The sequence below is a fragment of the Palaemon carinicauda genome, chromosome 11 (assembly GCF_036898095.1).
Source record: "Palaemon carinicauda isolate YSFRI2023 chromosome 11, ASM3689809v2, whole genome shotgun sequence".
Lineage (NCBI taxonomy): Eukaryota > Metazoa > Arthropoda > Malacostraca > Decapoda > Palaemonidae > Palaemon > Palaemon carinicauda.
The window spans coordinates 94,271,521-94,296,896 of NC_090735.1; the positions used below are offsets into that span (position 1 = coordinate 94,271,521).

At 37.3% G+C, this 25,376-nt stretch overlaps 1 protein-coding gene across 7 annotated transcripts in view; it reads left to right on the forward strand.

Annotated features, from left to right (window-relative positions):
* Nucleotides 1-3,907: 3,907 nt before the first annotated feature.
* Nucleotides 3,908-25,376, forward strand: part of Gip (hydroxypyruvate isomerase-like protein Gip) — a 179,430-nt gene continuing 157,961 nt past the window's right edge. The window contains exons 1-2 of one of the 7 annotated variants that reach the window (XM_068383191.1): nt 3,908-4,198; nt 6,341-6,536. In XM_068383191.1, coding sequence (XP_068239292.1) covers nt 3,923-4,198; nt 6,341-6,536 — 472 coding nt within the window. In that variant the 5' untranslated portion in view covers nt 3,908-3,922. The other 6 variants (XM_068383193.1, XM_068383195.1, XM_068383194.1 and 3 more) reach the window with 6 other exon arrangements.

Here is a 25,376-nt window from a genome sequence, read left to right on the forward strand (position 1 = left end):
GCCCACTCTAGCATTTAAGTCACCCATGACAACTACATAATTCCTTCCACCTAGTCCCTCTACACACTTAGTTAATTCATTCCAGAACTCATTCCGCTCTTCTCTTTTCTCACAACCTGGCCCATATACACTAACAAAAGCCCAACATTCCCGACCCGACCTAACCCTTACCCACATTAACCTAGATGATATCTCCTTCCATTCCACTACTTTACCTGTCATCTATTTACTCAGCAATAAAGGCACACCCTCTCTTACTCTTCCCCTTTCAATCCCAGACACTCTACCAGTCTTTCCACCAAAAATCACTTCATCCTTCCTTTTTATCTTTGTCTCACACAAAGCCAATATATCCATCCTTCTATTCCTAAACATACTTCCAATCTCGCATCTTTTACTCTCTATCGTACTATATCCACGCACATTCAGACATCCCAAAATTAGAGTGAAGGGAGCAGTCACTCTCCCGCCAGCTCCACCTCTTTGATGTCTCACAGGAGTATATAATACAAGGGAAGGGGTTCCCAGCCTCCTCGTCTTATTATCTCTCAATTCAAATCTCTTGGAAGTAAGCCGACTTTATAAACCATTTTCTTTTACCTCCACCAACCATCATTAATTAATTAGTCTAGACTGCATTAGAAATATTAATCTTGAAATATCTCCTACATTCTTTGAAAGACAGTGGTGAAATTGCCAGAGAAGAGAAAGTAATTCAGCTAACTTTCGTTTTAAGGTCCGAAAACTTGTTTGTGAATGAGAATTCAACTACGTAATAAAATCATAATCGAGAAAATTTACCATAATAGTATGTTTATGTATATTTAAATCACTTGCGTGTAAATAAGCGCTTGATAGACTGTCACGCACTAAGTTTGATGATGTTATATTGATGAAAGAAGGTACCAAGGCTAAAGAGTTTCTTCTACATTCTCTTCTACCCTTGCCTTGAGAAAATTACCACTGAACAATTACATGCACTAATTAACCGCTCAAGTGAAGAATATTTCTTTTTTCGGTTATCCTTGTGTTATCAGGTGTATGAGGAAAGAGGAGAATGTGTAAAGAATAGGCAAGAATATTCGGTGTAGGCTATGTTGTAAGCAAAGGAAAAATTAACCGTAACCAGAGAGATGGATCCAATATAGTACTATCTGACCCATTAACTCTAGCGGCAGTATCTCAACGGGTGGCTGGTGCCTAATTAATCAACCTACTAGCTGAAAAGCTTGGAAGCATGCATTTGTCCCATTTAATAGAAATCTATCACTCCATGAAAATTAGTGTTGCTATAGGCCTATCTGAATATGAAAAATCCAGGAAGCATGATCCTCGCAGCCCCTCCACTCAACACATGCCCTGGGCATTTGGCATAATCTAACCTTCATCTTTATATATATATATATATATATATATATATATATATATATATATATATATATATATATATATATATATATATATATATATAGGTAGTAGGTTGGCCAGGGCACCAGCCACCCGTTGAGATACTACCGCTAGAGAGTTATGGGGTCTTTTGACTGGCCAGACAGTACTATATTGGATCCTCCTCTCTGGTTACGGTTCATTTTCCCTTTGCCTACATACATACTGAATAGTCTGGCATATTCTTTACATATTCTCCTCTATCCTCATACACCTGACAACACATATTACCAAACAATTCTTCATCACCCAAGGGGTTACTGCACTGTAATTGTTCAGTGCCACTTTCCTCTTGGTAAGGGTAGAAGAGACTCTTTAGCTATGGTAAGCAGCTCTTCTAGGAGAAGGACACTCCAAAATCAAACCACTGTTCTCTAGTCTTGGGTAGTGCCATAGCCTCTGTACCATGGCCTTTCACTGTCTTGGGTTAGAGTTCTCTTGCTTGAGGGTACACTCGAGCACACTCTCCTATCTTATTTCTCTTCCTCTTGTTTTGTTGAAGTTTTTATAGTTTATATAGGAGATATTTATTGTTGTTACTCTTCTTAGAATATTTTATTTTTCCTTTTTTCCTTTCCGCACTGAGCTATTTTCCCTGTTGGAGCCCCTGGGCTTATAGCATACTGCTTTTCCAACTAGGGTTGTAGCTTAGTAAGTAATAATAATAATAATAATAATATATATATATATATATATATATATATATATATATATATATATATATATATATATATATATCTATATATATATATCTATCTATATATATATATATATATATATATATATATATATATATATATATATATATATATATATTAGAGAGAGAGAGAGAGAGAGAGAGAGAGAGAGAGAGAGAGAGAGAGAGAGAGAGAGAGAGAGAGAGAGAGAGAGAGAGAGACTGCAATATGCGTGTCGGAAATGTTACTGTGCTGCCAGAATACTTTACATGGTATCAACACCCAACTTGTTCCTTTCCTTTGGCCACTGACTTTGCATCAGCGAAAAAAATCGCTCTACATTTGCATTATACGATACTACAGTTAGTAAATATTGTTCCATTCTCAGCAACTCATGAGTGGCATTCGATATTCTTTGATTGTTGAAGTATTTTGTCTAATTTTTGTGTGTGCTATTTATGGAATTCTTCATAATTATTGTAATTTTCTGCAAATCTCTTCAAGTTAGCAACTTGACTAAAGCACTCAACATCATCAACGGTTAGATCCTTATAGGCCTATATGAAATATTTGACACAAAAAAAGAAGGATTATTTCAGCTAACGTGTGTTAAACAGGTCAAGTAAGTAACATTTGCCAGCTGACGAAAACTGAGCAAATGAACGAGTGGTAAAAAACATAAGAGAGAGTAAAATTCCTCCCAGACGAATATTTTTGCATGTAAATGCAGGAGTTGTCTAGGAAGATCCTGACGTATGGCAACGCTAAATTGAAAATTGTTTTTTTTCCTTGACTGAGCAATATCTGTTTGAGTCAGTGTGAGTGTGACTGTGTCTCTCCTCACCCTAAGTAAAGTCAACGACTAGTTAATATCAACTTGGCGATTGTTTCATGATATGTATTTATGTCTTTTGGCATTTCATTCGTCATCTTCACCAGAAACTCGCATCCATACCAGACAAGGGTCAACGATGATTGGCCTCTACAAGTGTAAAAAGTTTTGTTATATATCATTATGCATACGGTATTCATGTAACACAATATTTCCTAGAAATAGGAATGAGTTATTGCCTTAGTTTACAAGGAATAGTACAGATAAAAATACAAGAGTAGGCTACTACGTTATTACAAGTTTGGACTACATATATTTTGCGCCGGAGCCCTATTCACTGATCCCGTGGCTTAAGACCTAAATTTTATTGTTAATTCGATTAGTTGATCCAGACAGAAAACCCAGGCTTAGGCATGATTAGATTTATGATTTTAGGCTATATATAGATTTTGGCCATATATAGCCCGGCGCTGATTCCTAAGTATTATTGGGTAAACAACCCCAATTATACTGAATTAAAAGTTAAAAGGGACTGGAGAGAAAATTGGAAGGAAACGGGAACATAAGTTTATAAAAGGATAAAGGAGAGTGCAGTTATATACTACTGAGGGAATGCTGCATAATCAAGGTGTCTAGACGACAGTGTACCGTGTGAGGTTATAGGACGACAGTACAGAGAGAAAACCAAGATTTAGAGATAAAGAAATAAAAAGCCGATTGATGCAAGGGAAATGATATGATGAAGCGTTTGATGATCGAACTCGAGACAATCGATCACAACACAAATGCTACTAAAATTATTTAAACTATATGATGTATGCGATTACGCTGTCATAATGAAAGAAATGGTTCTACTTTTTTTTTTTCTTTTAGAAAAAGCAAGGTTGTTTCTAGGAATAAAAGATAAACAGATTATGTTGCCTACTGTAAGTACATGATACGATTAAAGAAAAGCATAAAACGCCAAATGATTATAAAACACCGGGCTAAATACATTAGCATTTGTCAAAATATCGCTTTTTATGAAATTAATTCAATTAAAGCACGAAATCGTTATAAAAAACCAGTAATTCAAGTGCGAGCACGTATGATGAATTTAGTTATGGTCAGTCACTCTAAGCTAGACAGATCGCTAAGTCACAGTGTAATTCACAGTACAGTGGTTCCATCTCCGTATTTGTGGTTGAACAAGACAACTGTATATCAGCATCAATACAGCATATACCAAAAACTCTCTTGCACAGTAGGTAGGAATATCTTTCAAGTATACCCGGAAATAAGGTAAAAGTAGACGACAGTAATCGTAGGAAGCATAGGCAGGTGTTCGTTTCTTCTCTCGGTCAGTTTTAGGTATGTAGGTTCTTGTTTATCATACAAGCACCAGACATAAGATTTTCTTCGCTTGTATGCGAAATACTGAGTCGTGTACGTCGGTAAATGTGTAGAACGTATGAATAGTGTGTATTTATTTGTCAAAGGTGTGTATAAATGTGTCGCCAGCAGCCAATGTTTACATTACAATTCTCTACGCCGGTTGGTTAGCGAATGCATAGATAGGAGATGTTATAGAAGTTTGAGTCGTGATGCACCATAGATATCATACGGTGCACCCGTGGCCACCGAGCTCACAGTGGCTACGGTGAAGCCCCCTATGTAATTGAGTGTTGAACAGTACAGTGCCGAAGCCCCCTATGTAATTGAGTGTTGAACAGTACAGTGCCGAAGCCCCCTATGTAATTGAGTGTTGAACAGTACAGTGCCGAAGCCCCCTATGTAATTGAGTGTTGAACAGTACAGTGCCATGTATTTAAACATCGCTTTGAAAAATATCAACATTATTTAATGCTTAGTCTGGTGTTAGATATTAGATTTAATCCATATGACGATATCTATTGGGATTCTTATTTACAATTGAATATTGTCTATTTAATCAAGACGGTCGTTTTTATATCTTTATTTGTAGGTTCTTTATAATTTAACAAAAAACACATTCTCTTCCTAATGACCGATTTCCCCTTCGCAGATCATAGTTAAATTTAGAGTTTAAAGGGAGATCTTGATTAACAAACGCTTAGAAAAAGTTCGCAAAGTATTTGTTTTGGAAAACAAATAGAATGCTACCTTTCCATTCCCATGCAGTCTAATTAAATTGACAATTTAATGCTGAAGGGATGAAAAAATGACAAGAGTTTTCTTGCACTACTTTCAAGTAGAAATATAGACTAATGTAATACTTCATCATGTATTTTGGTTTTATTATTGTGGTAGTTCAGAAATTATGTTGAAATATTTATCCATTTTCTGTGCAATTATTCAGAATTGAGTAAAATTCACATTAGATTTTTTCCTGATACTATTTCCGAGAATAGATGACCACTACTTCGTGAAATTTACAATACGAAACTTCAATCAATTTGGTTTAATTGATGTGTGTAATCAATTTAGTGTAGTGTTGAAGAGATTCCTTGCATTTTGTTGTGGAAGAATGACCGTGTATAATTATTTTCAGGTAATTGAATATATATATATATATATATATATATATATATATATATATATATATATATATATATATATATATATATATATATATATATATATATATATATATATACATATATACATATACATATATACATACATACTAGGTGTTAGTATGCTGTTAGAGTATTTTAAACTTAACTATCTGCTTTTTAAATGCTATTTTTATGAGGTTGAAATGAGAAATATTAAAGACATGAAATTGCAAAGGATTAGATTGGATTCATTGCAAACTTACAATTTCACTCGTATTTAAGAAATATTGTAAAAAAGTGAAACTGTAATAACGTTTTTAAGCTTATTTAAAGTTAATCAAACAACTACTCAGAAACTCGACAGCAATTTGTTTAATTTTCTCTCAAGAGTCAAGACCAAGTTATTTGACAGTTTATTTAAAAGCTGTCTGCAGTTGGAATATATTGAAGACTATGTTCCAATGACAACTGACAAGCGAAATTTCACTTTTAGAGTCTCTCATAGCATAAAACTAGTAATATAAAGTTGTCGAACCTATGTAATAATGCAAAGCACTTTATATTACCAAAGCTCACATCATCATGATGTCTTGTCGTTTCTTGAGGGTTAGGCTAAACCAGAAATATAATTGTATTCTATGTATTCATCTCTTATATGATAGTATTATTTAATTATTTAACAAGTAGGATGGATAGCTGATGAGTACAGAGATGTTTAATTGTTTTCTTTGAGGCACTGGGATAAAAAATATGCGACAATATTTCAGGTGGTCAGAGGAAAAGGCAGCAGAAAGTTAATGAAGGTCTTAGTCTTAACATCCTTTAGTAATTAGGTTTCATTATTTTCACCCATAGTAATTTGATTTCAGGTGACAATGAAAGTGGCTGCCAATTTAACGTTCATGTTTAACGAAGCCGGTGGTCTTTTGGCCCGTTACAAAGCGGCCAAAAAGGCTGGCTTTTTAGCAGTAGAATGCGCCTTCCCTTACTCTGTGCCAGCTCAAGATGTAGTGAGTGTCCTCAGAGAGACTGGCCTGAAGCAAGTTCTTATCAATTCGGATCCTGGTAAGTAAATGACAAAAGAAAGTTAGGCGATAAGATTTTGTGTGATGGGAATTGAATGACAAAAGTTTCCTAGAGAGCTAAATTCTATTCACGTTGCTCTAGATGTGTTTTACCAGAATCGTCAAATTCTAGGTCATGGTTCTTAGTCATGATGTGTTTTATGTTGCTTTAATCTGATTTAATTACTTTAATGTCTCTTAGGATTACTTATAGGGATTTTTATATAAATTGTTTGATCTTACAATACACTAAAACTTTGCACACGAAAAGTAAGATCCTTTATGGGAGATATTTAAAAGTCCTGCAACCATTGTGATTACATCGCCTCATGATTTCATGTTAAGAGAATATTGGAAACTGAGCATCTTTTCAACTTCACAGCCTGTAATACAAGTTCGTTTTCTTTACAGGAACCTAAGGATAGTGGAACGTAACAGCTAATATTTATAATACTTTTACACTATCAGATGTAATGAATTGTTTGTTTTTTAAGTTATTTAAGATATGTCTTTTGGACTATAGTGGTGTTAGTAGTTTTTGCTGCTTTAATATCTTCATTCATTCATCTTCCTTGCTTGAAGGAGCACATTGAAATTTCCGTCCAACTTTTATTCACGATTTTTCTTCGAGTTTTAATATAGGTTCTATTCTACGCAGGAGGTTATTATGCTATGAGCTGATCACATATGTTGCAATATACAAGAGTTACCAAATGCAATTGTCACCCCCTTAGGCAACTAGTTGCGTCCTCATTTGAGTATTCTACTTCAACTATAATCCTGCTTCTTTCCTTCTATCTTGATTCCCAACATCTATATTAAGATTTATTCCATAATGCAATTTCAAAGTTTTTCCCAGTTGGACTTGGGTACTGAATGAGGTCCGTGTCCCAGCGCCGGGTCATAAGTCACAGTCTCTAAGAAAACCCCAATTCTTAAGCCCCTTTCCCTTTCAGTGCTTTTGCTTGTAGAGGATTCGTAAGTTGGATGGTAAGGTCTAGTCCTCATTCAAAGACTATTTCAGCTTTGTACAGTCACGAGAGCCAGTGTAATAGGTTTAAGTAGTTTCTGCTTATCTTTATTCATCTATACAGCGATCAAGGTCTCTTCCTTTTGTAAGTCTTTGAATTATTAGATGATTTATGGTTTCAACTACCTTATATCTAAGGTTAACATATCTCTGAATTTAATTCAAATGTAACTTACTCTCTGTTTTTTTTTTTTTTTTTAATCCGAAGACAGCACACAATCTTTTTGTCTTAGTTTTACTATACGTCTTTTCTTATACTTTTTTTTTCAGGGTAATTATAGAAATTTTCCTTCTACATTATATATATATATATATATATATATATATATATATATATATATATATATATATATATATATATATATATATATATATATATTTGTTTTGTTTCTTACTTAGTCTGTATGTTATTTCTAAGACTGGTTATGGTTTTAAGATTGAATAATAACCTTTGACCAAATTTAGAACTCATTACTCAGTTTTTAGTGAGTTTCATATTATTTGACCCTTTTTGTTGGTAATGTCTTAGGATTGCAATATGTATGTGACAAACCCTCCCACTTTTGGTGTTGGAGATAATTTTGGTGCATAGTTAATGGCTGATGGATTTAGAAATAAAACTTTCAAGAGGCCAGACATGACGGGAGTTATAAACAGAGGATACAGATCTGCATTTTCAGGGAGCTCACTTTCATTCTTGCCATTGAGTTGAGCTTACATCATCTTCTGTTCTCTTCACTTTCAGTGCTGATTGTGTAAACCCTGTTTTCCTCTCTTTCCCTCGCTTTTGGATGAGTGAATTTTTGTGCTTGCATTTGGTTTTGTGCTCTACTATTTATTAATTTTATTCTAGGAACTTGGAGGTTACGTGTAAAGTGAAAATGTGAAAGTATCCAGGCAAAAATGGTGGTATATGTTATGGCCTTCCTTCGATCCTCACTCTCTCTGTTGCGTGCAGGGGTTATTCTTGTCCACAGGAATCCCTCTGTATCAAGTGTTGTGCTTGGTCTCCTTCCTGTTGGAGGGGCTCTGAGTATTTTTTAGTATTGGTTCTACAGTTCTCCATTTTATTCCCTTTTGCTCCCCAGGCAGACACTGCCGAATCTCTCCTGCTGAATCCGCGGGTCCCTGACCCTGATGCTAGTACTGTATACATAGGGAAGAGGTTAATTAATGAGTAGTTAGTGGCTGGTCTTTCTTGTACGAAGCTGGTGTATTCCTTAAGCGTTTGCTCTATCCTCATACTTAATGGATCTACTCCACTGCCTCCTACGATGGAAATCTGGTGTAAATATGTTTTTCGTTAGAGTGTATGGGCCTCTGAGGGCTTTCCTAGTGAACCATATGTAGAAGTTTTGCATTTATTTTGTGCAAAGGGACCCAAAAATACCAATGCCCCTGAGTAATCCCTGTTCACCCCTTGTGTCCTGTAAATGAATGAATCCTGATAAGGTACCTCTTGTGACTTCCTCATCCATAGTGGCTCCTTTTTCCCAAATAATTCAATTGTGCTTTGATCTTCAAGAACGTAATTGTGGACCAAGGCTCAGCTAACATGAGCAGGGAAAGGAAGCTTACACACACCTACTTTTCTTCCTCCTCTGCCTCTTCACACTCTCCCCCTCAAAAGAGGTACAAGAGAAAGAAGTATTACAGGAGAGCCTCTCACAAGAAATCTTGTCGGAGTTCTTGCAAGTCCCTTTTTTCTTTGGAGTTGACCGCTTATTCCTGCCCAGACTGTTTTCCTTAGCTTTGGTGCTAGGTCTAGTGCAGGGGTCAATTACAGTGTTTGTCAAAGATCTTGAGAAAAGAGAGTTTGTTCAGTTTCCATCACTAAAGAAATACAAAGATTTTCTAGATTGTGAGTTTGATATTGATGCCATAAAAACAAATTTCTTGAAAATGGATAAGGGTTTAAACAAAGGACGTTCCCAAGAATTCAGAAAGGAGAAAGCAACGCTGTCCTTTAAGATCAAACAATTTTTGGCAGGTATCTCTGTAGTAAGTTTATCAGCCTTTACTGATGTTTGACCTTGAAATAGTTCGTTTGCAGGAAAAAGTTAGGGGCATCAAAATTTAAAGTTTGACTCTTTGATCTAGAGTCTTTAGAAAGACAATAAACCACATTAGCTACTCAACGCAATTGGGGGAAACTTCTAAATCTGAAAAAGCAATGATAAAATTATCATTTGTTTGTAGTGCATTACCAGGCAACTGGAAAAATGCGAAAAAAGTTTGCATTTGGGTTTCTATACATTTTCAGATCCACTTACTCCTGAGAACAAAAAATTTCAAGCATGAATCTCATGAAAGGAAATTTAAGAGGTACATTACACAATGAGACCTCAAAATCTTGCTTAAGGTTGATAACTACTTCTTATTCTCCAAATATTGACCTTCTCTCCATGGAATGACAGGAATAAATCTCCTATTAATTAAATTTATGTATATAATATTTACAGGAAATTATATTTGAATTTTCAATAAGGAATTTCCTCGAAGCTTTCAGAAAGTTATATAATTTCCAAGTATGCAATGTTGCTTTCCCTTTGTAATACTGTGACTGCTACAAAAATCACTGATACTATTAATGATAGTTTTTTTTTTTTTTTTTTTTTTTTTTTTTTGCATTCTCATATAAATGAAAAAATACAATACATAACAAATAATTTTATTATAGGAATATGATTATATAATTTTCTAATCTTATTAATGTACCCCCTTCAATTATAAAGGTGCGATCTTATAATAATTTCCAAGAATACAATGTAGCCATGTTTCTTTTGTATTTTGTGATCACTACAGTTAACATTCATACTACTGATGCAAAATGAAACTTATATATTTTTTAAAAGTGCTGCCATTTAAATGAAAGTATAATGCCAGAAAGAACGTATGTAGTATGTTTTGTGAACAAAATTATAATAACTAATATCACTATGATTATTTTATTAATTAGGCCTACTGAAATGTATAGCCTACTGTCATGTGTGATATACAGCAGATGTTGATTTTAGATTTCAGTATACTGTTTTTGTCATTGCGGCTCTGACGCTACTAAATTTTTATGATTCTTTGAATAAATGGTTCTTTTATCTAAAAAGGTTGGTGACCAATGATCTAGTGCTCTCTCATCAACTATGGTACTGGGGATTGTCAATGGGTGTCATCTGATTCCTGTATACGGCTTGAAGTCCAAAATATGTTTTTCCACTCAGTCCTGCAGTGACTGAAGAGAAATGCTTCTCTTCCAGTGGCTGATCCATAAGTTGGCACCTGTTATCCAAGATCACCTTCACATGGACGTGTGTGTTATCTGCATTCTCCCATCCCAGGGTATGGACTTGGTCCCAATATGTTATATGAAGTTCTCCCCAAGTGAGTCTTTAGTTTTACAACCCCGCTTGCCAAAGAAGTCTGTACCAGGTAAGTTATCTGTTTGTTGAATGGTTCAGCTTGGTATGGAATCCATGAGCTTTTCCAGTGTTTGACCTTGCCTAGACAGGTAATTGGTTTGGTATCTTGACGAGGGGCCTGATCCTACGTTTTCAGTTGTATCTTTGGCCTTCAACACTCGTACCTATACAGGACTGATTGATCCCTTGAATAAGCATATGTAACTTCAGTCTTGACAGAGAACGAAACGGCTTAAGAAGTCCAGTCTCTGGAATGGCTTCTTAGTTATCTTCTTTAGCTCACATGTCCCATGTGTGAGGGTCAATTTATCCAGGTACTTGAGCTCATTTGTGGGTTCAACGACTTTAGAACGACAGTTTGTAATCCATTGTTTGAAAAAATTTCAGGCCTTAAGAGGTGGTTTTGCACTCCATCAGGTACAAATCCTTGCCTTGGACTGCCAGGAATACCCGGTTATGACTGGATTATATGTGTATTCTTCTGTATTGGGTGTAGTATAGAAGCCATATTGATTACATGTCTCTATATATCTACCTATGATGATATATGCACAATTACAAGCAGAATGTAGTAATGACAAAAAGAAATTATAAGAACCATAGAATGGGTTTCCTATAAAATTAACGCCCCTGAGGCAGTAATCACCAATAAATGATGCTCATAGTAATACATATGTTGAGGTATTTTGATGATTGGTTGTTCTTGGTGTCCTCACAGTTGTAGTTGCTCAAAGATTAAGATCATCTTCATGCTTTGCATCTTGAACTGAGGCTAGTAATAAATTGGGAGAAGTCAGAGCTCGTGCCGAGCCAGAAGATGAAGTTTCTTGTCATGCTGATCAACATGGTAGCAGGACGAGTCTTCCCTTCAGACACTTGCATCAGGAAATTCAAGAATGAAGCACAGACACTTTACATGCACAGGAACAATGAGCTCAGCTCTGGTAGGTATTCTTTGGACATCTGTCATTCCTAGGGAAGCTTGTACCCCATAGAAGTTCTCATCAACAAAAAACGCACCTATAATGGTTTATGCCAATACGCAGGGAGGCACATTATCCATTCCTTTCTGCTTGTTGTAGAGGTATTTTTATATCTTGGCGGGTCATTGTGGTGGGCATCTGTCTGCATACTACATTCTAGGCAAGAGAATTTTGCATAGCAGATAGGTCCAGTCGACCTGGTTTCCACCCACCTAAGCAGGAAGCTTCTGGTATTCTGTTTCCCCATACAAGACTCGTGGGCCTTTGAAAAAATCCGTCTATACATCGCCCCAATTCTGTCTGATTCACGGGATTCTCAGTGAGTACTATCATCCATTAACTTCAGAATAACCCTGGTAACTCTCAGACGGCCTTAAGCCATGTAGAATCTGACCTGGTAACTCCTCTCATTGAGGTTCTAAGGGAGATTCTGTTTTGGCCCACCTATCTCCATCAGCCACACTTCCAGAGAAATCTCAAGTTCGTAAAATTGATTACATTTAGCAGTTGGAGACTATCCGGTGTCTTTTCAGAACAAAGGCTTTTCTTGGAGGTCTTTGTGAGAAAAGTTTAGATGTCCTCAATGGTCCTCAGCAGCTGTCTATCGGGGAGAGTAGTCCATCTTTTGCAATTACCGTCGTAAAAGTTACATCCCCCATTGGTGCAATTATTCAGCAAGTTATAAGTTCACTAACTTACTTTTGCCAAGAGAAGCTCCTCTCAGTCTCAGCTTTGAAAGGCTACAAACCATCCTTGAGCTAAGTGTAATGTCTGAAGGGAGTGGACTTTTCCTCCTTTTGATAGTTATCCATGCTCAAGATGAGAGTGAAGTCTTGCCCACCATGTGAACTCAGATTAATTGAGTGGGAAATGACCTTTGTCCTTAGGGCTCTCATTATTCCATTGTATGAGCCACAAAGGAGAGTGTCACACAGAGATCTGAGCCTTAAGACATTAGGGTAAAAAAGCTTATCGTACTTTCATTCATAGTTTCTTACTGAGAGGGACGCTATTTGATTTTGTTTGTCCATGTTCCAGAATTTGTATCAAAGACCCAGAGTCCTGCTATTCCCGACCCAAGGTTCAAGTTTTTCTTGATTCCCTCCCTCCAAAATTTTGCTTATAATGATCGAAACAGAAGCTTCTATGACCCCAAGATAACTTTGTGATATTACCGGCAGAGGACTGACGCTTCATGGCTAATGATGATGACTCTAAATAATCCAAGGTGGGACTTAGGAAGAGACGTCCATACTTTTTCTGGCTTTGTGAAGTAGTCAAATGTGCATATGGCTCATCTAATTTGGGAGGCAAGTCTACTCCTCATGTGAGGGCTCACTAAGAAGACCATGTCAATTCATCAGGTTTAGATGGCAGTTGTCTGGAAGTGACAGCCCACCTTCAAAAATTTTGTGTGATGGATCTTGTCCACAAATCCTTGTCCACTTTCTCTTTTGGCCCTGTGGTGGCTGCTCAACAAGTTATATAGTACATGAACTTACTTACTTTTTTTTTTTTTTTTTTTTTTTTACTGCTTTATGTAGCAACTCCTCTATCCTCTTGCATCAAAGGGGATGATAGATCTGGTACACTCAAAGACATTGCTCCGAGACCAAACACAATTTTTCGTATGACCACTCTGACCCTCTCTTCATTACAAAAGGCATCAATTTTTCCCACGTTTTTTTTCTGGACCCTAACAGTTTCTTCATCAGAAATGAGTTGTTTATAAGGTGAATTTGGGTCATCAGCCTTCTTGTTAGCATCAGGCATGAGGGAAAGAACCTTCCAGTACGGTTCACAACGAAGAGTAAAGTCTCATATATAAAAAGGACAAGGATTGGTTGCCACGACGGAACAAATAACGCATTCTTTTATAACAATTCTTATTCACCCCAACTTTTCAAACCCAAGTATTTTTAAGGACTCCAACATCTACCATCCCCCTAAGTCCCTTTGCCGAAAGGAAGTGAACAATTTGTGGAGATGAGGCTATGGTACTCTCACTCATCTTGAAACTTTGACTTTAAATTATGAAAATCCATCGGACGGAAGGACTTTGGTATGAATAGCTAGGAAAAATACAATTTATTATCAAAAACTTGTGGTATTTTAAAAGCGTGATCCATTTCTGCCTAAATGATTAGGGTTGCATCCCCCCAATTTTTTTTTTTTTTTTTTTTTGAGGAACTTTGTTTTTAAAAGGAAGTCTTTGATTTGAAAATGTTTATACAAGGAGGTCAATTTCTCCATTTGAAATTAACCTCTTCAATTGTCTTGTTTCTGTTACTTAAAGAGGAAAAAGGAAGTTACGATAGATAACTTTCAATATGTTAGTGGGAGATGAGAGACTTTATTATCACTCATATTTTGCATGTCACATTTTCTTTCGCATCCGCCATCTTCTAGGTCATTTAGCCAATCTAAGGAAGCTAGAGATAAAAGGAAAAACATTATGCATAACTTCCGACCCTTTCTGAATTATATATATATTTTTTTTTTATGTTAGTCACAAGGTTTGTCTGTCACGTGACTCACCAAGTGACCAAGATTTTATTGCCGCCGTGCTAGGAGAGAAAAACAATAGGTAGATAGGTAGCGATAACTGTGGATATTGCTAATATATTTGCATTCTATTTAAAGTCTTCCGTTAATATCAAGACATAAATTGTTGGTTAGGTGTGTGCATAATTTTGTTAATCTTTGTAAAGGTGTTATTATGACAATATTATAAGCATATCCTATCTCATGTTAACAATCCGAGAATGATTTCCAGGTGATGTTGTTGAGGTAAGCTTTATATTTAAGACATTATTTCTTTTATCATACACTATAATCCTTTATTTTTTCGAGCATTTATTTCTACTGCGTATCTATAATTTTTGTAAAGGGGTATGTTATTATTATTATTATTATTATTATTATTATTATTATTATTATTATTATTATTATTAGTTCATCACTGTTTAAGTTCTCAAGTAGTAAATTTCTCCAATTGAAAGTTCCATTTGTATTGTTTTCTTATTTTTTGTTTGTTTTGTTTATGATGCAAATTTTACGGATAGGCATTTTAGTCATTTGGATCTTGCTTTTCAAGCTAATTGACCTTATGAACTTGTATCCTTGTTAGATAAGAATGCGTCCACAATGTGATTTATAATTATAATGATGATAACTGAGGGTAAGAGTATTCGACTTCCCTGAAGTAAAGCGATAAGCTGATTAACCTTTATCAGATAAGCTGTTGGTGAGCTCTGTCTCCTTTCTCGAATGTCGGTGGTACGAATTTCCTCAGAATAAAACTGTGAAACATGATTGAATAACTTCGATGTTTCTACAGTAAGAGAGAGAGAGAGAGAGAGAGAGAGAGAGAGAGAGAGAGAGAGAGAGAGAGAGAGAGAGAGAGAGAGAGAGAGAGAGAGAGAGCAATTCTAACAGGAGTATTGTTTTACCTCGGAACTCTACCATTTCATTATATTGTTAGAATGTCACATATGTAATCGTCATTTGGTGTGATAAATGTTAAAGCTCCACTTTTACAGAGACGAGAATGGTAACTTTAACTTCGGAGGAAATCGAGTACAGGCGTCCTTCTCTTGGCCACATGTCATGTTTAATATTCAAATGGAATGTTATTTGGGAATTTGATCTTCAAGGAAATACAGAATGTGGAACACACTTCTGACTGTGCCGTATTTTCGTCTATTAGATTGATTAAATAATTGAAAGGCTTTGGAGGGAAAGAAGCAATCATGATATTTGTTCTTCATATATATATACATACTGTTATTCATGGCGGTCATTACACCATTTTTTTCAAACAAAGACCCCGCCAGCAAGGACGAGTTGGAATGCCACGAGCGTTGGGACCCTGCCTAGAGCCTCACTACATGTCCAACCATCCTATACCAGTCTACTCCCTTGAGGTCTTATTCCAGACATCTTCCAAACACGTTGCCGTTAAAAGGCCACCACAAAGAGATCCGGGAGAAGTCCCGAGACCTATTGATGGGGGTGTCGGGACACGTGACAAGGTCTGACCAATGGGACAACAGTCAGGCCAATTAACCCCCCCCCCCTGTCATGGGTAGATAGAATAATATAGAAAAGAATGTTAAAACATGTGAATTTTCTACTCTTAAGAGGCAGAGAGATAGGAGGTCCTGCTAGTGTTTACTGGAAACTGCCACCGTCGCTGATGGAGGTCAAGAAATTTATTAGGTGTGCCTAGTTCAGCGGACCTTGGGCACAACGAACGTCTGTTCGTAGCAGTCCGAGGACCCATAGGACAAGGAGAGCGGTGTTGTCGCCGAAGAATATACATTAACGGAAGGTAAACACATGCCTCGCTTCAATTATAGCGCCATATGGATACTGTACACTAGCACAGCCTTCACGAAGATGTTAACAGAGGCGCGGTTTTGAGGAAAACCAATAAGGATGAAGAAAGGAGAAAGGGAGTTTAGTCGGCCTAGGAGCGACTGGGCATCCTCCTTCGCTAACTAACCCCTGTGAGAGGAACATCACCTGTCTTCGCTCTCAAGACTGCATCAGACTTCAGAGCAGGACCTGTCCCATGTCCTCCACAAGGGAGGAACCAGAGTCCTTTTATTTAAGGTAAGATGTCTGTTTGAGTACCTCAACCTCATCATCCTTATCCATCTCCTTCCCTTATCCAATTTTTCCTTTTATCCTTTAACGAAAGATCCTACCCACTAAACCTTTGTCATCCCAGCCTTGTGTCCCAACCACGTGTGCCGTTTGCTCTTAACTTTAATTAATTCACCCTGTGACAGTGTTGTTTCCCATGTGTAGTGTTTAAATTCCTAAGTTTGCACTTTTATTTAATTTGCTTAAAGGTTTTAACCACATGACTTCGTGTTCCCAGCCTGTAGAAGTGAGTGTTCGGTTAATAATTTGATTTATTTCCCTTTCCAGGGAATGAGATCGCGGTGCTTAAAACCTTCCACGGTCTGCTACTAACTCCGCATGAACACGTGACTATCCAATTCCAGTGAAGTACCTCGTGGTTTACTTAGAATAAACAATAATTATCTACCCTTAAATCTGCACTCTTTGGTGTAGATGCAACAGTTCCTCCTTTGCTTAAACCAGATGGCTCAGTCATTCACTGTCCAAAGGAAAAGGCAACCCTTTTAGCTGATGTTTTTGACAGTAAACAGAGTAATGAAAAACTTGAACTTCTTCATTCCTGTTTTCCTGAGGCTAAACTAACTAGTTTAGCTTTTCGATCTCATGAGATTAAAGCTCTGTTGATGGACCTTGATGCTTATGGAGGTGTAGACCCAAATGGCATTTTTCCTTTGTTTTTTATAAAGACAGCAGATTTCTTAGCTCCAAAGTTATCTGTTATTTTGCTCAAGTTAGCTAGAAGAGGAGCTTTTAGCACTGATTGGAGGATTGGTAATGTTACTCCTCTATGTAAATGTGTTTGTGGTAGCTCAAGTCCAACTGATTACCGCCCAATTTCCATAACTCCCATATTATCTAAAGTTTTTGAACGTCTTCTGGCAAAACGTCTTAATAGGTTTGCTGAAGGTAATCATCTATTCCCTAGTTTCTTATTTGGTTTTCGTAAAGGCCTTGGAGCATGTGATGCCCTTCTTACAATCTCCAATGCTGTACATAAATCCCTTGATTGTGGTCAGGAAGTTCGTATGATTGGCCTTGATTTTAGTGCTGCCTTTGACCGTGTTAATCATGAGGCCCTTGTTTTCAAAATGAAACAGTTGGGAGTGGATGGGTCGTTTCTTAGCATTATTATTGATTTTTTAAGCAATAGATCTCAAAGAGTTGTTGTTTATGGGCACCATAGTGAGTATAGGAATGTGATATCCGGTGTTCCACAGGGTAGTGTTCTTGGCCCATTACTTTTCATACTATATACACATGACATGTGGTTTGGCCCAGAAAACAAGCTTGTTGCATATGCAGATGATGCTACTCTCTTTGCATCAATTCCATCCAATTCCATCAATCTGGGGTTGGTGAATCCTTAATAGAGATTTAGCTAAAATTAGTGCATGGTGCAAATTATGGGGTATGAAGTTGAATCCTAACAAAACTCAAAGTATGATTGTAAGTAGGTCAAGGACGATGGCTCCTCAACATCCGGATCTCAGTAATGATAATGTTTCTTTAAATTTGTATGACTCTTTTAAAATTTTAGGTGTGATTCTCGACAGCAAAATTACTTTTGAGAAACACATTAGGTCTGTGTCTTCTTCAATTGCACAAAAAATAGGCTTATTGAGAAAGTCGTACAAGATTTTCGGTGATCAATCTATTCTGAAAAAGTGTTTTAATTCTTTCATTCTATCTTGCTTTGAGTATTATTCTCCTGTCTGGTGTTCAGCTGCTGATTCTTATCGTAATTTGTTGGACAGAAATTTACGGTCTATTAAATTTCTTATTCCTGATTTAGATATTAATCTTTGGCACCGTCGTTCAATTAGTTCATTATGCATATTGCATAAGATTTTTCATAATTCTGACCATCTTTACATTCAGATCTACCTGGACAATTCTATCCTGTTCGTAATACTAGGCAGGCAGTTAATTCTAATAGCCAGGGCTTCTCCATTATGAGGCTCAACACTACACAGTATTCTAGAAGTTTTTTTTCCAGCTGTTACCAAGTTGTGGAATGATCTTCCTAATCGGGTGGTTGAATCAGTAGAACTTCAAGAGTTCAAAGTTGGAGCAAATGTTTTTATGTTGACCAGGCTGACATGAGTCTTTTTATAGTTTATATGTGACATATTTATTTTTGACGTTGTTAATAGTTTATATAGGACATATCTGTTTTGACGTTGTCACTGTTTTTAGAATGATTTATTGCTAATTTATTCTCATCATTTATTTCCTTATTTCCTCTCCTCACTAGGCTATTTTTCCCTGTTGGAGTCCTTTGGCTTATAGCATTTTGCTTTTCCAACTAGTGTAGCTTGGTTAGTAATAATAATAATGATAATAATAATGTTATGCTCCCCTTTTTACTAAGTTTTATTCAAATGTTGTAAATATGTCTATTTGTCGGTATTCCTTGTCTTACTACCGACTGGCGACCTCACCATTATTCTTCTTTTTGTGTCCGCCCAGAGTTCCTTAAGCAAGCCCGGACTCACAAGCATACGGGCGCGTGACATAAATTGGCGACCTTGCCAGGATTCGCTAGGACAGTAATTTCAATTTATTATTATTAACGTAAAAACTCCCCCTTTTCTGTCTTTAGTGACTTGACAAACTTAATATCATTTTAAAGTAAATTCTTTTATCACTGGAGTTGGAACCGTGGAAGAAAACAGCAAAAGCATTTTATCTCTATTGTTAAAATCTTATGTATTTGTACGTGTGTTCGCACCGCGAAACGTTTTGCTTTTAGAAAACCAGGTGGTAGGCTTTAGTCTCTTTGTTTAGCAGGATAGCCAACCATCTGTAACGAGTTTGCCTTGTGTTCATTTTGAGCGGCAGTTATCACAGGGATTAAGTTATTAGGTATATTGTGCAGTGAGTGAATGTTTAATTTCGTGTTAAAAATAAGTGAAGTGAAATTTAAGAAATTTCAGAAAAAAAAACGTGGCCGGCTAAACACATGTTGATTTCCAGTGAGGCATAATTCCTGTGTAGGGTAACGGTAAGAACACGTTGCATTCCTTGTTATTCAGATTTTCTTTTAATACTTAGGGGCATATAATTTCATTTTGTAACATTTCGTCGGATATTATTTTTAATGTACATTTTTGAAAGGGATAATTTTCGTATGATTGTGTAAAATTGTTAACCTAAAGATAAAGGATTTACGATATCACATTCAATTTCATTTTTTTCAGTCAGGGTGTAGGATCATTTAGATAAAATATTTGGGTAGTGTAATTTCTTAAATTCATTCTTTTTTACTAAAGGGAAAATATGTAAAGGGGCTGATTTTCTTAGCGAAGCATTAAGCAAACTCAGTGACATTGTTTGTTCTATTTAATTTATTATACTTTAAGTATAAATACAAACTTTGCTTTAAGTCACAGAGTTGCAAGTGATGGTGTTGCAAGAACGCACCCACACATTTTTACAAATCCATTTCTCATACCTAGCACAGAGGATCCCTCATAAGTGTGATTCCATTTTTTATGACTAGCATAGAGGGTCACACACATCGTGGAGATTCCATTTTTTCTCATGACTAGCATAGAGGGTCACACACATCGTGGATATTCCATTTTTTCTCATGACTAGCATAGAGGGTCACACACATCGTGGAGATTCCATTTTTTCTCATGACTAGCATAGAGGTTCACACACATCGTGGAGATTCCATTTTTTCTCATGACTAGCATAGAGGGTCACACACATCGTGGAGATTCCATTTTTTCTCATGACTAGCATAGAGGGTCACAGATCGTGGAGATTCCATTTTTTCTCATGACTAGCATAGAGGGTCACACACATCGTGGAGATTCCATTTTTTCTTATGACTAGCATAGAGGGTCACACACATCATGGAGATTCCATTTTTTCTTATGACTAGCATAGAGGTTCACAGATCGTGGAGATTCCATTTTTTCTTATGACTAGCATAGAGGGTCACACACATCGTGGAGATTCCATTTTTTCTTATGACTAGCATAGAGGGTCACAGATCGTGGAGATTCCATTTTTTCTTATGACTAGCATAGAGGGTCACACACATCGTGGATATTCCATTTTTTCTCATGACTAGCATAGAGGGTCACACACATCGTGGAGATTCCATTTTTTCTCATGACTAGCATAGAGGGTCACACACATCGTGGATATTCCATTTTTTCTCATGACTAGCATAGAGGGTCACACACATCGTGGAGATTCCATTTTTTCTCATGACTAGCATAGAGGTTCACACACATCGTGGAGATTCCATTTTTTCTTATGACTAGCATAGAGGGTCACACACATCGTGGAGATTCCATTTTTTCTTATGACTAGCATAGAGGGTCACAGATTGTGGAGATTCCATTTTTTCTTATGACTAGCATAGAGGGTCACACACATCGTGGAGATTCCATTTTTTCTCATGACTAGCATAGAGGGTCACAGATCGTGGAGATTCCATTTTTTCTTATGACTAGCACAGAGGGTCACACACATCGTGGAGATTCCATTTTTTCTCATGACTAGCATAGAGGGTCACACACATCGTGGAGATTCCATTTTTTCTTATGACTAGCATAGCGGTTCACAGATCGTGGAGATTCCATTTTTTCTCATGACTAGCATAAAGGGGTCACAGATCGTGGAGATTCCATTTTTTCTTATGACTAGCATAGAGGGTCACAGATCGTGGAGATTCCATTTTTTCTCATGACTAGCATAGAAGGTCACACACATCGTGGAGATTCCATTTTTTCTCATGACTAGCATAGAGGTTCACAGATCGCGGAGATTCCATTTTTTCTTATGACTAGCATAGAGGGTCCCAGATCGTGGAGATTCCATTTTTTCTCATGACTAGCATAGAGGGTTACACACATCGTGGAGATTCCATTTTTTCTTATGACTAGCATAGAGGTTCACAGATCGTGGAGATTCCATTTTTTCTCATGACTAGCATAGAGGGTCACACATCGTGGAGATTCCATTTTTTCTCATGACTAGCATAGAGGGTCACACACATCGTGGAGATTCCATTTTTTCTTATGACTAGCATAGAGGTTCACAGATCGTGGAGATTCTATTTTTTCTTATGACTAGCATAGAGGGTCACACACATCGTGGAGATTCCATTTTTTCTCATGACTAGCATAGAGGGTCACACACATCGTGGAGATTCCATTTTTTCTTATGACTAGCATAGAGGTTCACAGATCGTGGAGATTCCATTTTTTCTTATGACTAGCATAGAGGGTCACAGATCGTGGAGATTCCATTTTTTCTCATGACTAGCATAGAGGGTCACACACATCGTGGAGATTCCATTTTTTCTCATGACTAGCATAGAGGGTCACACACATCGTGGAGATTCCATTTTTTCTTATGACTAGCATAGAGGTTCACAGATCGTGGAGATTCCATTTTTTCTTATGACTAGCGTAGAGGGTCACACACATCGTGGAGATTCCATTTTTTCTCATAACTAGCATAGAGGTTCACAGATCATGGAGATTCCATTTTTTCTCATGACTAGCATAGAGGGTCACACACATCGTGGAGATTCCATTTTTTCTCATGACTAGCATAGAGGGTCACACACATCGTGGAGATTCCATTTTTTCTCATGACTAGCATAGAGGGTCACACACATCGTGGAGATTCCATTTTTTCTCATGACTAGCATAGAGGGTCACACACATCGTGGAGATTCCATTTTTTCTCATGACTAGCATAGAGGATCACACACATCGTGGAGATTCCATTTTTTCTTATGACTAGCATAGAGGTTCACAGATCGTGGAGATTCCATTTTTTCTCATGACTAGCATAGAGGGTCACACACATCGTGGAGATTCCATTTTTTCTCATGACTAGCATAGAGGGTCACACACATCGTGGAGATTCCATTTTTTTCTTATGACTAGCATAGAGGGTCACACACATCGTGGAGATTCCATTTTTTCTCATGACTAGCATAGAGGGTCACACACATCATGGAGATTCCATTTTTTCTTATGACTAGCATAGAGGTTCACAGATCGTGGAGATTCCATTTTTTCTCATGACTAGCATAGAGGGTCACAGATCGTGGAGATTCCATTTTTTCTCATGACTAGCATAGAGGTTCACACACATCGTGGAGATTCCATTTCTTCTTATGACTAGCATAGAGGTTCACAGATCGTGGAGATTCCATTTTTTCTTATGACTAGCGTAGAGGGTCACACACATCGTGGAGATTCCATTTTTTCTCATGACTAGCATAGAGGGTCACACACATCGTGGAGATTCCATTTTTTCTCATGACTAGCATAGAGGGTCACACACATCGTGGAGATTCCATTTTTTCTTATGACTAGCATAGAGGTTCACAGATCGTGGAGATTCCATTTTTTCTTATGACTAGCATAGAGGGTCACACACATCGTGGAGATTCCATTTTTTCTCATGACTAGCATAGAGGGTCACACACATCGTGGAGATTCCATTTTTTCTCATGACTAGCATAGAGGGTCACACACATCGTGGAGATTCCATTTTTTCTCATGACTAGCATAGAGGGTCACACACATCGTGGAGATTCCATTTTTTCTCATGACTAGCATAGAGGGTCACACACATCGTGGAGATTCCATTTTTTCCCATGACTAGCATAGAGGGTCACACACATTGTGGAGATTCCATTTTTTCTCATGACTAGCATAGAGGGTCACACCCATCGTGGAGATTCCATTTTTTCTCATGACTAGCATAGAGGGTCACACATCGTGGAGATTTCATTTTTTCTCATGACTAGCATAGAGGGTCACACATCGTGGAGATTCCATTTTTTCTCATGACTAGCATAGAGGGTCACACACATCGTGGAGATTCCATTTTTTCTTATGACTAGCATAGAGGGTCACACACATCGTGGAGATTCCATTTTTTCTTATGACTAGCATAGAGGTTCACAGATCGTGGAGATTCCATTTTTTCTTATGACTAGCATAGAGGGTCACATATCGTGGAGATTCCATTTTTTCTCATGACTAGCATGGAGGGTCACACACATTGTGGAGATTCCATTTTTTCTCATGACTAGCATAGAGGGTCACACACATCGTGGAGATTCCATTTTTTCTCATGACTAGCATAGAGGGTCACACACATCGTGGAGATTCCATTTTTTCTCATGACTAGCATAGAGGGTCACACACATCGTGGAGATTCCATTTTTTCTTATGACTAGCATAGAGGTTCACAGATCGTGGAGATTCCATTTTTTTCTTTTGACTAGCATAGAGGGTCACACACATCGTGGAGATTCCATTTTTTCTTATGACTAGCATAGAGGTTCACAGATCGTTAATATTCCATTTTTTCTTATGACTAGCATAGAGGGTCACACATCGTGGAGATTCCATTTTTTCTCATGACTAGCATAGAGGTTCACAGATCTTGGATATTCCATTTTTTCTTATGACTAGCATAGAGGGTCACACATCGTGGAGATTCCATTTTTTCTTATGACTAGCATAGAGGGTCACACACATCGTGGAGATTCCATTTTTTCTTATGACTAGCATAGAGGGTCACACATCGTGGAGATTCCATTTTTTCTTATGATTAGCATAGAGGGTCACACATCGTGGAGATTCCATTTTTTCTTATGACTAGCATAGAGGTTCACAGATCGTGGATATTCCATTTTTTCTTATGACTAGCATAGAGGGTCACACATCGTGGAGATTCCATTTTTTCTCATGAGTAGCATAGAGGGTCACACACATTGTGGAGATTCCATTTTTTCTTATGACTAGCATAGAGGGTCACACATCGTGGAGATTCCATTTTTTCTCATGAGTAGCATAGAGGGTCACACACATCGTGGAGATTCCATTTTTTCTTATGACTAGCATAAAGGGTCACAGATCGTGGAGATTCCATTTTTTCTTATGACTAGCATAGAGGGTCACACATCGTGGAGATTCCATTTTTTCTCATGACTAGCATAGAGGGTCACACACATCGTGGAGATTCCATTTTTTCTTATGACTAGCATAGAGGGTCACACATCGTGGAGATTCCCTTTTTTCTTATGACTAGCATAGAGGGTCACACACATCGTGGAGATTCCATTTTTTCTTATGACTAGCATAGAGGTTCACAGATCGTGGAGATTCCATTTTTTCTTATGACTAGCATAGAGGGTCACACATCGTGGAGATTCCATTTTTTCTTATGACTAGCATAGAGGGTCACACATCGTGGAGATTCCATTTTTTCTTATGACTAGCATAGAAGTTCACAGATTGTGGATATTCCATTTCTTCTCATGACTAGCATAGAGGGTCACACATCGTGGAGATTCCATTTTTTCTTTTGACTAGCATAGAGGGTCACACATCGTGGAGATTCCATTTTTTCTTATGACTAGCATAGAGGGTCACACATCGTGGAGATTCCATTTTTTCTTATGACTAGCATAGAGGTTCACAGATCGTGGATATTCCATTTTTTCTTATGACTAGCATAGAGGGTCACACATCGTGGAGATTCCATTTTTTCTCATGACTAGCATAGAGGTTCACAGATCGTGGAGATTCCATTTTTTCTTATGACTAGCATAGAGGTTCACAGATCGTGGAGATTCCATTTTTTCTTATGACTAGCATAGAGGGTCACACATCGTGGAGATTCCATTTTTTCTCATGACTAGCATAGAGGGTCACACACATCGTGGAGATTCCATTTTTTTTATGACTAGCATAGAGGGTCACACA